The sequence below is a fragment of the Hyla sarda genome, chromosome 1 (assembly GCF_029499605.1).
Source record: "Hyla sarda isolate aHylSar1 chromosome 1, aHylSar1.hap1, whole genome shotgun sequence".
Classification (NCBI taxonomy): Eukaryota; Metazoa; Chordata; class Amphibia; order Anura; family Hylidae; genus Hyla; species Hyla sarda.
In genome coordinates, this window is record NC_079189.1 from 272409008 (window position 1) to 272426869 (window position 17862).

The 17862-nt window shown below is 42.1% G+C and overlaps 1 protein-coding gene across 1 annotated transcript in view; it reads left to right on the forward strand.

The window, feature by feature from the left end:
• Positions 1-17862, forward strand: part of ATP8B3 (ATPase phospholipid transporting 8B3) — a 1029241-nt gene that overhangs the window by 95384 nt on the left and 915995 nt on the right. The window contains exon 5 of the mRNA XM_056572418.1: positions 1184-1297. Within this exon, the coding sequence (XP_056428393.1) occupies positions 1184-1297 (114 nt within the window). The remainder of the gene's footprint in view (positions 1-1183; positions 1298-17862) is intronic.

Genomic DNA, 17862 nt, shown 5'->3' on the forward strand with positions numbered 1-17862 from the left:
TTTATACTTCATGTATCCTGGAATGGCGGAAGGGCAGCAAACCAACCACATCCCTACAGAAAGGTGAGCAGGATACTTCCCAACATGTCGTGGATGGGCGCAGGGCAATCCCCCGTCAACCAGTGTTAGTTGTTTTTGGTAGCGGTATATCTTTCTTGTTTATTTAACATTGTTTCCCTTATGTTCACATACTTGCACTATTCAGTATGTTATTCACATGATTACAACTGGTTGATGGGTGATTGCCCTGTGCCCGTCCACTTTACCCTAGGAGAGTTTCCTGCTCACCTTTCCGGAAGAGGCATGGTTGCTTTTCTGGTGTCCCGCCATTCCAGCTGTAGGGATTTCACTCTGGGGTTAGCTCTGGGATCATTCTTAACACAGCCACAGGACACCTTTCTACTTCATTCAGCAGGCAAACAACAGTTCTTTATCCTTTTATTAGACAGGTTGCAGGATAAATAAAAATCTAACACAGAAACAAACAAAATCCTAAGCCATCCAGCCGCAAACTACACGTGTCACTTACCTCTCTATCCACTAGTAAGCTAGTCTCCACCAGCTCAAAACTCAGGTTTCCTGCAACCTTTACTCACTGTTAACACACAGTACACACAGCAAGAGGCTGCAAATGCTAAGACCCCAGATAAATGTCTTGCAATAACACTCTTTCATTGCCCTCAATCCTGCCTCAATGCCATACAGCATACATGAAGTATAACGGTATTTTCATTATATTGTAGGCCACGATTAAGAGCTGTAAGGCTTGAAATGTGTTGACGTTTTCTCTCATTTTTAAAAGACATGTCTCCTTTTTATATAATGATTTTTAAGATGATCTAATAAATGTCATAGTTTTTTTTTAAATCTTTTTGGGGAGCTGGGGAGCTGGACATCTCGTTCTTGGACTGCTGCTCTAATCTACATGGGAGTTGTCCCATTGTCTGCCTGTGTCTTCCCTTCTGAAGGTTCTGTGTTTGCTGGTGAGCTGACCTGTGCTATTTTTGCTTTCTTGTACATATTTTCCTACCCGTTACAGTCAATAGGTAGCAAAATCATCTGCAGAAAATATGCAACGAAATGAGAACACGTGTGACCCTAACCTAAAAAGGTATTTCTGGTATGGTAAATATGATTCCTGTTTATAAATGTACATAATTTATTTTTATTTTTTTTATTTAAGGACAACACTATTAAGACCAGTAAATACAACTTCCTCACATTTATTCCTCTCAATGTATTCGAGCAATTTCACACGGCAGCTAACCTTTATTTCCTGTTTATTATTATCTTGCAGGTAAGTGTATTTTGTTGAAATTATATACACCTAAGGCTGAGAAAATATAGCAAGCTAATGTTTTTCTTGTCTGAACCTTGCTATTTTAGTTATAGATAGCTCTCCATAGTACATCTTTAGACATCTTTAAAATAGTGAGATGTTGCATTACATATAAACTTTTGTAACATGAAGTGTTGACCAGTATTGTTAATATAATTTTACAACGCATTTTTAAGGCTAAAACACTTGCATAACACCTGCATTAGTTTAAAATCTGTAGTTAAATATTAAAATGGAGACATAAAAGTGCTTTCTTTTGGTGTTTTATTGGTTATATTTGGAAAAGTAGCATAAGCTTCTAAATAAGCTTCTCAATAAAAGTAAAAAAATGACTGAAACACACAATGCCAAAGAAGGTACAAATTAACCTTTTAAGGACAAAGGGCGTACAGGTATGCCTTTGTATCCTGGTACTTGAGGACCAAAGGCATACCTGTACGCCCTGGTCCCGGTACCGCAGTTTAAAGCACACTCATGAGCTGAGCGCGATTCATACCTGGTGGGTCCCGGCTATCAGCAGCAAGGACCCACGGTTAATTCCGGGCATCGTAGTTCGGGACAATGCCCGGCATAATCCCTTTAGATGCCACAATCAGAATTGATCGTGGCGTCTAAATGCGGGATCTAAGATTGCCATTAGCTCAGTGGAGCTGACCAGGACATCCGCAACAAAACTGCGAGTCCCAATCAGCTAAAGGGAGGGACCTTACCTGTTTTCTTGTCATTCGATCGGTCCTCTGAAGAGCCAACCATGGCAGGCTAGGGCAGCAGAGCACCAATAAACACTGATCAATGCTGAGCCAAAGCTAAGCATTGAACAGTGTATGCAAACACAAGATTCCTTGTTATAGCTATTGCATGTTATTTTATAAAATTAAATTAACCCCTTCCATAATAAAAGTTTGAATTACCCCCTTTTCTCATTTTTTGAATAAAATAATGTAATAAAAAATAAACATATGTAGTACTGCCGCATGGGTAAATGTCTTAACTATTAAGATATAATTTCATAAAATTGCACGGTCGATAGCCTACACAGAAAAAAATACCATAGTCCAAAATTGCGAATTTTTGGTCACATACCATGAAAAAATTCATAAAAAGCATCAAAAAGCCCATTAAAACCAAAATGGTACCAATAAAATGAAAACAGCACAAAAAAAAAAAAAAAAAAAGAAAAAAGTTATGCGGGTCAGAAGAGGACAATTTTCAGCATACTAATTTGGTGCAAGTAGTAGAATTTTTTTTTTTAAAGTAGTAAAATAAAACCTATATGAATTGGGTATCCTTGTAATTGTATGAACCTACAGAACAAAGATAAGGTGTAATTTTTACCAAAAAGTGCATATGTTGTTTACCGAAAAGTGCACTGCGTAAAAACGAAAGCCCACAAAGTTTTTTTAACTTCACCCCACAAATATTTTTTTTGTTTTGCCGCAGATTTTGTTATAAAATCAGTGATGTCATTGCAAAGTATAATTGGTGATGCAAAAACAAGCCCTTATATGGATCTGTAGATGCGAAATTGAAAGTGTTATGGTTTTTAGAAGGGTAGGAGGAAAAAAACGAAAGCGCAAAAACAAAAATTGGCCTGGTCCTTAAAGGGGTACTCCGCCCCTAGACCTATTATCCCCTAGGGAATAAGATGTCTGATCTTGGGGTTCCTGCCGCTGGGACCCCACAATCTCTGTGCATAACCCGGCATTCATTTAGAACGCTTGGTGAGGGCAGCGTGGTTGTGACATCACTGCCACACCCTTGTGATGTCACACCACGCCCCCTCAATGTAGGTCTAAGGGAGGGGGCATAGCAGCCGTCACGCCCCCTCCCATAGATGTGATTTGTAACGTTTGGGGGGGGGGGGATTTTGGGGCAGCGGAGTACCTCTTTAAGGCCAAAATGGGCTTGGTCCTTAAAGGGGTATTCCAGGCAAAAACTTTTTTTTATATATATCAACTGGCTCTGGAAAGTTAAACAGATTTGTAAATTACTTCTATGAAAAAATCTTAATCCTTCCAATAGTTATAGCTTCTAAAGTTTTCTGTCTATCTGCTCAATGATGATGTCACATCCCGGGAGCTGTGTATGATGGGAAAATATCCCCATAGGAGCTGCACAGCTCTTGGGACGTGAGTCATCAGAAAGCAGTTAGACAGAAAACAGCAACTCAACTTCAGAAGCTAATAACTATTGGAAGGATTAAGATTTTTTAATAGAAGTAATTTACAAATCTGTTTAACTTTCCGGAGCCAGTTGATATATAAAAAAAAGTTTTGGCCTGGAATTAGCAAAAAGGACTGCTGTCTAATACAGGTCCAGCAGAAAGACCTAAATAATAATTTGTGTTAACTCCCAAATATGAAATAAAAAGAAAACCTAATCAACCTGTGAATAGGGCTGGGGAGATTATTAAAACATAACCTTTATTGCGTTCTTGGATAAGAGCATGTGAAAATACCCAAAGTGTGGAACATTAAATATGTCCATGAAAGCCAATGTAGGCTCAAATATTTTACACATATGCAAAGGGATTGTCTGTTGCATAAGTCCATAACGGACCAACAATTTCCTCCAGAGTCCCAAATAATAACTTATGCACAATCCTTACAATAATAAACTTGGGGGGCTCTTGATAGCCTCCTCCCAATTTAACCAACCATGCCTGTTTACAAACGCACTAGTAGATGTTATCATATGTATACAAGCAACCAACCATGCAAAAAATCACTACCATACAAGTAATGGTACTCATCCATAGAATCATGGTACCCAATGCGTTTCTACCGCAATTACACGGCGTCCTCAGGGGTAACCAAGAAAAAAGTGACTTTTTAGTCTGTAGAATGCTAGCGGTACAAAGAAAGTGCTATTTCAAATGATAGATTAAATTGTGCAACAAACTATTATTCTCAGGGGATAGCAGCCTTTGATAACAGGTCTGCAACATGCAGTGTCCCCTCTTGGAGTAACACTTGGCCGTCCGTCTCCAGGGTTCTGTAAAGAAAGGGATTTGGGGGATTTTTCACCAAGAATGGATGCAAGTAACGACGAAAATTTACCACTGTGTTAAAGTAGAATATGTCACGAAAAAACAATCTCTGTATCAGAATAATCGGTAACAGCATCCCAGAGTTATTAGTGCATAAAGTGACAGTGGTCAGAATTGCAAAAAAGGGCTCAGTCCTTAAGTTGAAAAAGGGCTCAGTCCTTAAGGGGTTTTGCTGGTGCACTCTGGGAGTACATGTTGTAACAGATCATATAACTGCATAACATACCATGTGATAGGCTTACTCGCAGGTCCTTGAGACCTCCACAGGCTCTGTATACTATCTAGACATAAGGATCCTGTCTATGCTCTTAAAGGCACATACACCACATTTAATAAAATATCAGGAGAACAAGGGGAGTCCCTGCAGGGAAGCCCCCAGGTTATTGACATTAACAATACAAGACAGACAGGTCACATTTGAACTACGAAAACTTAGTATACCTCCGTACCCATTTTTACTGAACCAATATATATTACTTTAGAGTTCATGTACTGCTCAGTAGTTCATGTACATTAGGAGTTCATTTGTTTTGTTTAGATCAGTTAGATTCTCCTACAAAAGGAGTCTCTTGGCTAGTTCCGGGCACATTACTTAATAGAATCTCCTACAGCAAGGAGTCTCTCGGAAGCTGGGCACATGACTTACGAATTGGTTACGTTACAAGTGGACGAACTTTTCTTGACAAACTCTTGTCAGGCACATATCTTGAACTGTTGCATAACCTGAAACAACAAAAGTGCTACTACACAACAGACAGTCTCACGACCAAGTCTGGTATTTTTACTGTACACAAAGTGAATTATACAGCTTTCTTTCTCTCCCAGTCTCACCTTCCAGGTAGGGTCCTAGGCTGAGAGATGTACCTAGGATGGGGGTGTCCCAGGACATGTGGGACAGACTGGAATTAGTGATGGTGGGATTGACTGTAACCACCACTTGCACTGCTGCGGCGTGCGCCACAGAGGGATTACTGGTTGGTGCCTGCTCTTCAGGCCAAACCTCCGTGACAAATGGAGTAGGCCCAGGCACTTTCGTGGGTACCCTTTGGTTAGGCCAAACCTCCCTGACAGTTGTAGTAGGCCTGGGTACATTGGTTGGTGCCCGATGATCAGGCCAAACCTCCTCACTCCTAGGAGTAGGGGGAGTGCCTGGGCACATCTGTACAGGAACCTTGACTTGAATGACTTTGATACTTGGGATCCATTGTAGGTGGATCACTTTGTTACTTGAGATCCATCACTGAGAGATCAGGGTGCTCCTCCTCGGTTAGGGCTCCTTTAACACTTGGAGGGAGGAGACCAACAGGTCATGTTGACTTGGACAGGTGGAGTGGAGCCATAGTTGGCCCCTTGCAAGCGGCCCCGGAGGCCTGTAGACCTGGCCTCAGCTCTGTGGCTGCTGGAGTGGGCCAGGTCAGGCCCCCAGGGACTTGAGTGGCTAATCTTATTCTTTTAAAGTATACAGTCTGTAGGTGGCAAATGTCTTGGCAAGCCCTCGCAACATTTTGGCCAATGCTGCCTGGAATCAGCTTGTGGACCATCTCCTTTAGGTCCCTTGTTTGCACCTCTTGGGTCAGAGCCTCCACCATTTTTTCGGCGAATCCGACAGACTTTCTGCCTTGGTTGTTGTAATTTTTTAAGGATGCGGCACAACTGAGACAGAGGGTGTAGCCATCCGCCATCTGCGCGGCAGCATGTACTTTAACTTTGGCCCACCGTTTTCTTTTGGGAGCTAACTCTTTTGTGGCCCTGTCCTTTTCCAAAGACTTAAGTCTGTTCTGCAACCCAGCCATAGATGACAGCATTGAACTCATCATCTGGTGTAACTGCCCGAACTGCTTATTGTCTCCGGCCCCGGATTCAGCGACCTCACTGGGGCCCACCAGAGGTTGCTCTATCAGAAGCTTGTACAGCTCAGCCTTCCTAGCTGATGCTGCAAAAGCCACTTACCTTCCCCACTCCATATGAAGAGACACTGCCTCTGTCCAGAGCCCTAGCCGGAGTCTCTGGAATTGACAAGGTCTCCTCAATATCTGGCGCGTTGGACATGCTGACTGACAAACCTATCCGGTCCAATGATGGGTGCCGGTGGACAAAAAAAATATCATGGATAACTATGAATAACTGACCTACCACCATGAATGCAAACTCTATGTAAATTTATTTATTTAACACCTCCGACCGCGAGGCACAGCATGGATAAGGTGTCAATACCACGGCGGGCATGCAACATTATAGCGAGTGGAAACATAACAACGCTGTTACCTCGTATTAACAAAGTAACAGCACTTACCTATTCTGGCCGACTGGGGAGCTTTGTACAAGAACCAAAAACACACAAACTCCTCTCCCTCCGAACGTATGAGCTACACTGCAAACACAACACATGTCCCAAAGCAGGGGGTTGTGGACCTCACATATATAGAACCAAATGCCCCGGAGAGGTGCTGGGGTTAATATATAAACAAAACACCATACCCCACACCTGGAAATTATACCAGGTGGAGGTACAAGACCCCTACAATTGTGCACCCTCCCTACTAAAACTTAGCTTTTATCAGTGATTAAACATAAAACTGGTGGAGAACCCAAAATAAGTTAAAAGCCCAGCAATGATACCCCAATATGAATGTGCACCAACTCCCATTTGAGAGTATGTTATAACCCTGTGCCTGCAGTGCTACAGGGATTGAGGTGAGTATATTGCTGATATTAAAACTTAGTAGCACAGCCTCCCCTACATGTTTCATGACATCAGTCACGTCATCAGGGGTGTGAGGCTTATAGCATGCGGGGGCCCATTTTACAATATTTTATAGACCTGGTTCGGACCTCCCCCAGCCGTAACTGCCAATTATAACTCCTCATAAGACCATATATACTCGAACTACCTATAGTATTCACCTGTTGTAAAAGGTAATTCCCAGGGCGCGCATCCTCTTTATCTTCCGGTCCTCAGGAGTTCCGGTCCTCAGGAGTTGTGTATTTCCTGGTGTGTCACATGATATGCAGTCACATGACAAGCTATGACGCCTGCAGTGACGATCTGCAATGCAATTGGATAGAATATACATGTGACAGCTGCAATGTTGGGGCTTGCTATTGGCTATAACACCCAGCCTTGAAGTTGTCTAAGGTCTCGGGCTGTGGATTCCCACATTTACGCATGCGCCTGGACTTAGAAGTATAAACAGAACAGCTCCACCAATATAATCAGAAACAACAGCAACAATATCCACAGAATAAACTAAAGAGCAAGAGTGTAATACAGAGTTTTACTTCAAATACATATACCAAGCCAATAGCAGTATTCTCTCCATTATTTATTCCTTGATTCATTATAATACTGAATTTGAATAAGTGGACGCAGCTGATCGGGGGTTACTCTAGTCAGCTGTTCCCGGCCTCTGGAGGTAAGCCGGGGGTCGGGGAAACCCTTGGTCAGCCCCGCCCCCAGTTATTTCGTTACACGAGCTGCTCAGCATGTTCTCTAGCTGCTCTGCTCTGCATATTACGGTAGGGGTTAATTACATGCCAGTACGTTCTCTAGCTGCTCCGCTCTGCATATTACGGTAGGGGTTAATTACATGCCAGCACGTTCTCTAGCTGCTCCGCTCTGCATATTACGGTAGGGGTTAATTACATGCCAGCACATTCTCTAGCTGCTCTGCTCTGCATAGTACAGTAGGGGTTAATTACATGCCAGTATGTTCTCTAGCTGCTCCGCTCTGAATATTACGTTAGGGGTTAATTACATGCCAGCACGTTCTCTAGCTGCTCCGCTCTGCATATTAAGGTAAGGGTTAATTACATGCCAGCACGTTCTCCAGCTGCTCCGCTCTGCATATTACAGTAGGGGTTAATAATATGCAAGCACGTTCTCTAGCTGCTCTGCATATTACAGTAGGGGTTAATCATATGCCTATACGCGCTCTGGCTGCTCCGCTCTGCATATTACAGTAGGGGTTAATTATATGCAAGCACGTTCTCTAGCTGCTCTGCATATTACAGTAGGGGTTAATTATATGCCGGTATGCGCTCCAGCTGCTCCGCTCTGCATATTACAGTAGGGGTTAATTATATGCAAGCACGTTCTCTAGCTGCTCTGCATATTACAGTGGGGGTTAATCATATGCCTATACGCGCTCTGGCTGCTCTGCATATTACAGTAGGGGTCAATTATATGCCAGCACATTCTCTAGCTGCTCTGCATATTACATTAGGGGTTAATTATATGCCGGTATGCGCTCTGGCTGCTCTGTTCTGCATATTACAGTGGGGGTTAATTATATGCCGGCACGCGCTCTGGCTGCTCCGTTCGGCCTATCACAGTAGGGGTTGATTATATTCCGGCACACACTCTGGCTGTTCCGCTCTGCATATTACAGTAGGGGTTAATTATATGCCGGAACTCGCTCTGGCGGCTCCGCTCTACACATTATAGTAAGAGGTTAATTATATGCCGACACGCTCTCTGGCTGTTTTCCACTCTGCACATTACAGTTAGGGGTTAATTACGTGCCGGCACGCTTTCTGGCTGCTCCGCTTTACACATTGCAGGGGCTTTGTTACATACATGCAACGCATACAGGGCTACATTATAAAAGTTTTTGTGATATATATGTTCTCCTCACAGAAAAAAAAAAGGGGGGGGTTTCTTCTAGACATCAGATGATCGAGCACATCATACACGTACTTATTATTCGTGTCAGGGTGTTTAGGTAGGTTCAGCTCTAGCGTTTTTCACGTATTGGGGTGTTTCATGTCTAGCATCCTTCCGCTTCCCATGTACAAATATAATCATGCGGAGCATATAAAAAAAATATAAAAAAATTGGTGTTAACATAAATGTGCGTGTGTATATATGCATGGGCTTGTGTACGTGTGTATACATGCACAGGTGTGTGTAGATAGTTCTGATAGATATTTCACTATGGCTTCTCCACCACGGTTCTCAAGTCATGCGGGCATTGGCATATAATGCAGTTGTTGTCTGATTTGGCACGGGAAAGCTGGTTATGTTTCATTAACCCGACACGTCTTGGGCATCACGTACGGTCACGCAAGTAAAAAAAATAAATAAATAATTTGCGAAGGTTAGTCGGGTACGGTTTGATAACGGCATAAATCTTCTTGCACATATTTACGGTTTATATTCAATTTTGTTAAGGTTTTCTACTCTTTAATTATGTGAAGTTTAGATGTATTGTTTTCTTTAGGTACTACGGTCCCCGTTTAGGCTTTTTGACCGATCCTCCATGTTGTGACAAACACTTCATCAGCAAGGTTGGTCAATGGTAGTTGGGGGGGGTCACTCAGGGGCACGTTTATATATTGTCCTCACGCTCGTAGGATATACACTGTACACACGTTCGTAGGATTTACACTGCACACATGCTCGCAAGATTTATACTGTACCCACGCTTGCAGCTGTACACACGCTTGCAGGATTGATACTGTACTCACGCTCGTAGGATTTATACTGTACACATGTTCGTTGGTTTCTACAGTATTCACGCTCGCAGGATTTATACTGTTCAAACGCTCGTAAGATTTATACAGTATACGCGCTCGTAGGATTTATACTGTACATACGTTCGTAGGATTTATACAGTACACGCTCGTAGGATCTATACTGTACTCACGCTCGCAGGATTTATACTGTACATTTTCTAGTAGGATTTATACAGTATATACGCTCGTAGGATTTATACTGTACTCATGCTCACAGGATTTATACTGTACATACGCTCGTAGAATTTATACAGTATACACGCTCGCAGGTTTTATACTGTACACGCTTGTAGGTTTTATACTGTACACACATTCAGAGGGTTTATACTGTACACTCGCTGATAGTACTTATACTGTGCACACGCTCGTAGGATTCATACTGTACACACGCTTGTAGGTTTCATGTATTACATACGCTCGTAAGAGGTATACTGGACATGACACACTCACATACATACGCTCATTGATTCATGTTGTACTTATGTTTGTAATTGACATATGCTGGTATTAATTATACTGTTCTTTCACTTGTGTTATACGTTATGTCTGCTTGTCACTTTGATACTGTGGATAAGTGTTTATTGCCATGGTAGCATTAACAATGGGCGTTCGTTCGTATAGTTTGTTTGTATATACCCTCACATAGTTCCTTTGGTCTATATTCTCAGGGTTTATGCTAATGTCAGTTCATTTAGTTTTCACACGTTATAGTGTTTACAGTGCACTTTTCTAGATTCATTGTGGTGTCCGCAGTACATATAGTTGCATAGCATTGGGGCTCATGCGTTCCTCACTTTAGTATTTACACAGCTGCTGCGGTCGGGGCATCATACCTACCATGTCAGCAGGGGGTGGTACTCCGTAGTTATTTACTGACATGTATTCATAGCTACAGCCTCACGACCCATAGGTGGTTTATACCCTTTATACCTGCCATGCCTGCGGGGAGATACGTGGCGTAGTTGTTGTTTCTGACACGCCTTCAGAACAACAATAACACAACACATAGGCGGTGTATACCCATTATACCTGCCACATCTGCAGGGGGGTACATTGCATAGCTGTTGTTACTGACACGTCTTCAGAACAACAATAACACGACACATAACCGGTGTATACCCATTATACCTGCCACATCTGCAGGGGTGGTACATTGCATTGCTGTTGTTACTGACGCGTCTTCAGAACAACAATAACATGACACACAGGCAGTGTATACCCATTATACCTGCCATGTTCAGATCAGTGTTTCTAGTTATTGAACAGTAGGACAGACATCGTATGCATAAATTCATGTATTGTATCATACATCAGTGCTTCATGCAATTATTTAGTTGTACTGGGCTTATATGTGGAAAGTTGTGCTGTGCATCTGCTCATATAGTTTGTACAGTGCATATGCTCGCTCATACAGTTTACTCTAGCCATACGTTCAGTTTGTTCGATGTACGCGCTTAAAGTTTTGTACATACGCCTATATAGTTTTGTCTGTGTACACGGTCATGGGTTGTTTGAGCAAGCGGTCGTGGTGTTTGTGAGGTACATATGGCCTTGATGGTTATGCCGGGCCCACGTTCATATTGTCATGGTCTGCATATGGGTCAAGAAGTCATGCTAGACATACATTTAGGTTGTTCATATTCGGTATACATTCATAAGTTTATTAGGTACATTCGTTTAATGACGTTTTTACTGTACTATGTTATGGTCTTTAGACCTTACACCCATGTCTTTGACACTACGCAGGTTTTATGGCTTCGGGCGAATCTGTACACGGGTAATTCGGTGGGTCACCATTTTTATAAACATAGAGTTGTGCATACGAGAATAGCTGGGGTTCGGTTTATTACTTGCCAAGTTGACAGGTCTAGTATGGTTACAATCTACTTTAGCTTTTAAATTTGGCTAGACCAGTCACGGCTACAACCTGACACGACTTCAGGTTGGCGACAATGTCTTCATATACGTTGTGTTATTCAGTTATAGGGTTATGCACAGGGACATAGCTTTACTTTTCCATTGTGACACGTCTATAGGTCAATCATAGTTGCAACCTCTCTCGACTTTAGGTTACGTCTATACTAACAGTCATACATGTTGGTTGTAGTTTTTAATTTAGCTAGACCAGTCACGCCCACAGGTCAGTCCGGATTCAACCTGGCACGATTTCAGGTTGGCGACAACGTCTTTGTATACAGTGTTTATTCAGCAGTTGGGTTAGGCTACAGGGATAGTATATATTTCCATTGTTAATTGCTACGGTTGTAGGTCTATCATGGTTACAACCTGTTTTGGTGATGTACACATGGTCAGGTTAGAGCATATGTGTCAAGGAGTTTTGCTACGCATATGCTTATAGCGTTCATACTCGCTACATGTTCATCTGTTCAATCGGTACATATGTTACTTTGGTTGAGGCTTTGATTTCGGATTGACCAGTCACACCCACAGGTCAGTCCGGATGCAGCCTGACACGACTTCAGGTTGGCGTCAATGCCATTAGACACGTTGTGTTTCAGGTTAGGCTACAGGTATTCAGCTCCATTCCCCCCCCCCCCCCCCCCAAAAAAAAAAAAAAAAATTTATATATATATATAAAATTTTTTGCATGTATAGGTCAATGCATGGTTACGAACTGTCTCTGCTTCGAGTTGATAGTGATACCATTAGATATATTTAGTGGAGTTTTCCATTCGGCCAGACCTTTCACGTCCACAGGTCGGTTCAGTCACTACCTGACACGACTTCGTGTTGACAACGATGTTGTTATGTTTGCGCATGTATATTTAGCATTTTGGACGTGCATACAGGGATATAGCTTGGTTTTGTCTGTCTGTTGTCGGTGATATTGGTTATACCTTGGTTACGTTTCATGTCCATGCCTGTTGCATAAGTGGTTTCATTACCTGTCAAGTCCACAGGTCGGTTACAGTTACAACCTAACACGGCTTTAGGTTGACGACTAGGTAGTTATCTGTGTTTACATGTTTAGCACTTGGGATTGTACATACGGACATGTTTTTTTCTGTTTAATTACCATTTCATTCCTACTTGCATTTGTTGGGTTTTTGGCCACTATTCGCTGCATTCAGCTCATACTGTCAAGGTATCTGTCAGGCTTCCAGTATCATGTTGCGTTATATTGCCTGACAAGGCATCTTTGGGGGGTAAGCCGCTGGTGTTGTTGGTGGGGCAAGCACTCACTACTATGTCGTTGGTCAACCAGTCACATATTCGCATTCAACCCTTAGGTAGGGGTCCGTTAGTTATATCCGGTCACTCCGCATCGGGGCGGCTGCATCGGCCTCACGCCATGGTGAGCTAGCACACGAGGTTAAGAAATAGAGGCGCTCGAAGTCTTGTACTGACATACGTTATACCTTGAAGACAATCTCTGACATGCACGGTGCATTACAGTCGTTGTGGTGGTGCATTTATAGCGCTCTGTTCTGATCATGAGTTTTTGCCCTCTATTTTCTCAGGTGTACTCGTACGCGGCAGTAGATGGCACAACACTAACTGCCTTAATAGGTTACAGGGTTTAGTAAGGAACAGGAGTTAGTAAGAGATTCCGTTAGGTAGGCTCGCTATACTAATGAGCACCGACCACAAATTTCTTTTAAATCCTATATCACAAGGATAGTTTTAATCACAATTATTATTTCACAAATATGCTGTATGACAGAAAAAGAGATCGAAAAGAACTCTATTATATATAGGACATCTACAATGCTAGAAGGAATAATTCCTCACTATTAATGCTCCTTATACAAAACACTTATGTAGGTGGCTTAAATATACTAGAAGGAAAATTCCTTACTATTGATACTCCTTATACACATTTATATAGGCTTGAATAATATAATCTTACAGTTTGAAAATCAAGATTGCAAGAAAAACTAGATAAATAACAACATCATATTATATATCTCTATCAAGAGGAGTTAGTGTATATAATTTAGCGGATAAAATGGGGTCCCTCAGTAAGGTTCTCCATTGTCCAACTATATTTTATTTATATTTTATTGTGACTTCAAAAGTAATGTTTCCTCAGAAACAGTTCATAAAAAGCAGAAAAGGGAAAATCTTTGTTCAGTCCAAAAGAACTTTTACTCCCTAGACAGAAGATCCATCTCGATTCTTCCTGTAGTAATATCTTGTCAATATTACTCCTGTGTTGCCCCAAAGTTTTCTGGCATATTCCCCAAAATTTTATATTGAAAATCTGATCTTTATGTATTGACCTCATATGTCTCGCTAGGGGCGTGTCACTATTCGTACGAATAGTACTGAGATGCTTGGATATCCGCTTCTTAAACTCTTGACTGGTTTTCCCAATATACAACTTTGGGCAGCTGCACTGGGCTGCATATATGATATTTCTTGTGGAGCAGTTAATGAAATGTCTTATTTGGTATATGCGCCCATCAAGTGGATTCCCAAATTCCTTTGTCGTTAATATAAATTTACAGAATTCACAACGCCCCGCAGGGAAAGGAGCATACAGTTGTCTGTTTATCCCACGTGTTATTCTTTTCATGAGAAAGAAAATGGCTCCCCGACCAGTAAATCCCTGAGACTGATGTCACGAAACATGTAGGGGAGGCTGTGCTACTAAGTTTTTAATATCAGCAATATACTCCCCTCAATCCCTGTAGCACTGCAGGCACAGGGTTATAACATACTCTCAAATGGAAGTTGGTGCACATTCATATTAGGGTATCATTGCTGGGCTTTTAACTTGTTTTGGGTTCTCCACCAGTTTTTATGTGGACCTTATATAGGTTCATGGCCCTCCCACAAATACAGCCCTGCGGGCTTAACACTTATAGAATACTGTATCTAAGTACAAATATATTTATTTGTACTTAGATACGCTGTTAAAGGTGTACTCTGATGGAAAACGTTTTATTTATTTTTTAATCAACATTTGTAAATTACTTCTATTAAAAAAATCTTAATGTGGTAGACTACGGATTTGGGTACGGGTAAAAAAAAACGACAAAACCATATAAGACGCAAAACGGACTAAACCGGATGATGCGTTTCACATACGATTTACAATGTTAAGTCAATGCATACAGTTTTCTATACGGTTCCATACGGTTTTTAACTTGAAACCGTTTACGGGAACTGTATAGGAAGAACGTGGGGTGCATGCACCCTACCTCTAGTGAAAATAAAAAGTAAAGAGCAGCACAAGCTTGTTAGTGTAAACATTTTAATTTTTTTACCCTAACATTCTGTGTGTAGACCACAACTTTTTCTTTTCATAAGGGGCAAAAGGAGAAACCCCAACCCCCCCCCCCCCCCCAAAAAAAAAAAAAAATTGTAACACAATTTCTCCCGAGTACGGAGATACCCCATATGTGGCACTAAATTGTTGCCTTGAAATGTGACAGGGCTCCGGAGGGAGAGAGCGCCAGGTGCATTTGAGGCCTAAATTGGGGATTTGCATAGGGACGAACCCAGATGTAAGCATTACACTTGCCTCCGCCACCAAAAAATACCCTACGGCAGTGTTTCTCAAACAGGGCGCCTCCAGCTGTTGCAAAACTTCCAGCATACCTGGACAGTCAATGGCCGCCCGGCAATACTGGAAGTTGGCGCAAACCCTCTAGTTGTTACAAAACTAAAACTACAACATGCTGGGAGTTGTAGTTTTGCAACAGCTGAAGGCCCACAGGTTGGATAACACACCATAACTTAGTGTTTTACCACTAGTGTTCCTCTATCTGTTGCAAAAATAAAACTCCTAGCATGCCCAGACTGTCCAGGCATGCTGGGAGTTTTAGTTCTGCAACATCTGGAGAACTACAACTCCCAGCATGCCTGGACTGTCTGGGCATATTGAGATCACCAGGGCCGCCATCAGGGGGTACAGCCAGTACTCCAGTAAGGGGGACCGAGCTCCTAGGGGGCCCAGGCCCCAGCCAGTCTGCAGCCTGACTACAGAAGCAGGGGATTGCTGTTTAAAGCGGTCTCCTGCTCCCAGGGGCAGACAGAGGGGGGCCCGTGCTACCAGAGACATTTATTCTTTAACCTCTTAAGGATGCAGGGCGTACCTGTACGCCCTGCTCCCGGTCCTGGTAAATAAAACAGGGTCACGCCGTGACCCTGCGTCATATCGGGCCGGTCCCGGAGGCTAATGATAGCTGATCGGGACCATCGTGATAAAATCGCGATGTCCCGATCAGCTAGCACGCGAGTGGAGGTCCCCTCACCTGTCTCCGTCACGTCCAATCAAGCTATGGCTTTGCAGGGATCAGGGTAAAAGATCAGTGTGTGCAGTGTTATAGCCCCCTATGGAAGCTATAACACTGCAAAAAAAAAAGTGAAAAAAAAAATAGGTCATTTAACCCCTTCCCTAATAAAAAAGTTTGAATCACCCCCCTTTTCCCATAAAAAAAAAAAAAAAAACTGTGTAAATAAAAATAAAACATATGTGGTATCGCCTGGTGCGGAAATGTCCGAATTATAAAAAATATATTGTTAATTAAACCGCACGGTCAATGGCGTACACGCAAAAAAAATTCCAAAGTCCAAAATAGCGTATTTTTGGTCACTTTTTATGTCATGAAAAAATGAATAAAAAGTGATCAAAAAGTCAGATCAATGCAAAAATGGTACCTATAAAAACTTCAGCTCACGGCGCAAAAAAATGAGTCTTCATATCAGCCCGTACGCGGAAAAGTAAAAAAGTTATAGGGGTCAGAAGATGAGAATTTTTAACGTATACATTTTCCTGCATGCAGTTATAATTTTTTTCAGAAGTATCACAAAATCAAACCTATATAAGTAGGGTGTCATTTTAACCGTATATGCCGAAAAAATGCATTGCGTAGAAACGGAAGCCCCCAAAAGTTACAAAATTGCATTTTTTTTCTTCAATTTTGTCGCAGAATAAATTTTTTTTGCCGTTTCGCTGTGCATTTTTTGGTAAAATGACTAGTGTCACTGCAAAGTAGAACTGGTGGTGCAAAAAATAAGCCATCATATGGAATTTTATGTGCAAAATTGAAAGCGTTAAGATTTTTAGAAGGTGATGAGGAAAAAATGAAAATGCAAAAACGGAAAAACCCTGCGTCCTTAAGGGGATAAATCTGCGACATGCACACCCTGTAATATCAGCGAAGGGGCTGCAGCTGCGCTGACTGTCTGGTTGGAGAAGAGCAGAGTAGAGAGGGATGTGGCTCCTCTCCCCTCACACTATTGGTGGAGCTGGAGCACATGCTTTGTGTTTCTTGCTCTCCACCAATAATCCTGAGATGAGAAAGACTTCCCATGCTCCCAGCTGGGTCCTGCCCATCAAAGTAAGTAACTTTCTGAGGAAGGGAGGTTGCAATTTGGGGTTTAGTGGAAGGTAAATAGGCACTATATCATGCAACAGCTGAAAGCACCCTGGCTGCGAAACAATGAGATAGTGCCTATTTACCTCCATCTCATTGTTTCTCAACCAGGGTGCCTTTAGCTGTTGCAAAACTACAACCCCAGCATGCCTTTGGCTGTGTGGGTAGGCTGAGAGCTGTAGTCTTGCAACAGCTGGAGGCAACCTGGTTGAGAAACAATGAGATAGTGCCTATTTACCTCCATTTCTTTGTTTCTCAACCAGGGTGCCTCCAGCTGTTGCAAAACTACAACTCCCAGCATGCATTTGACTTTGTGGGCATGCTGGGAGTTGTCATTTTGCAACAGCTGGAGGCAACCTATTTGGAAAACACTTATCTATCATCTGTCTTTCTCATATCTATTTATCTATCTATCTCTCTCCTATCCATCTATCACATATCTATTTATCTAATTATCTAAACACAACACAGAGAAGCAGCACAACCACTATAAGGCAAATAATGACAGGTGCAAGCTGGTAAATGTCTCAGGTTACAGTTCATAAACGATATCCATCCAAATGAAAGTAATCCTGCAGCACTCCAAATTGCGTGAAAATCAAGTGTAGTTT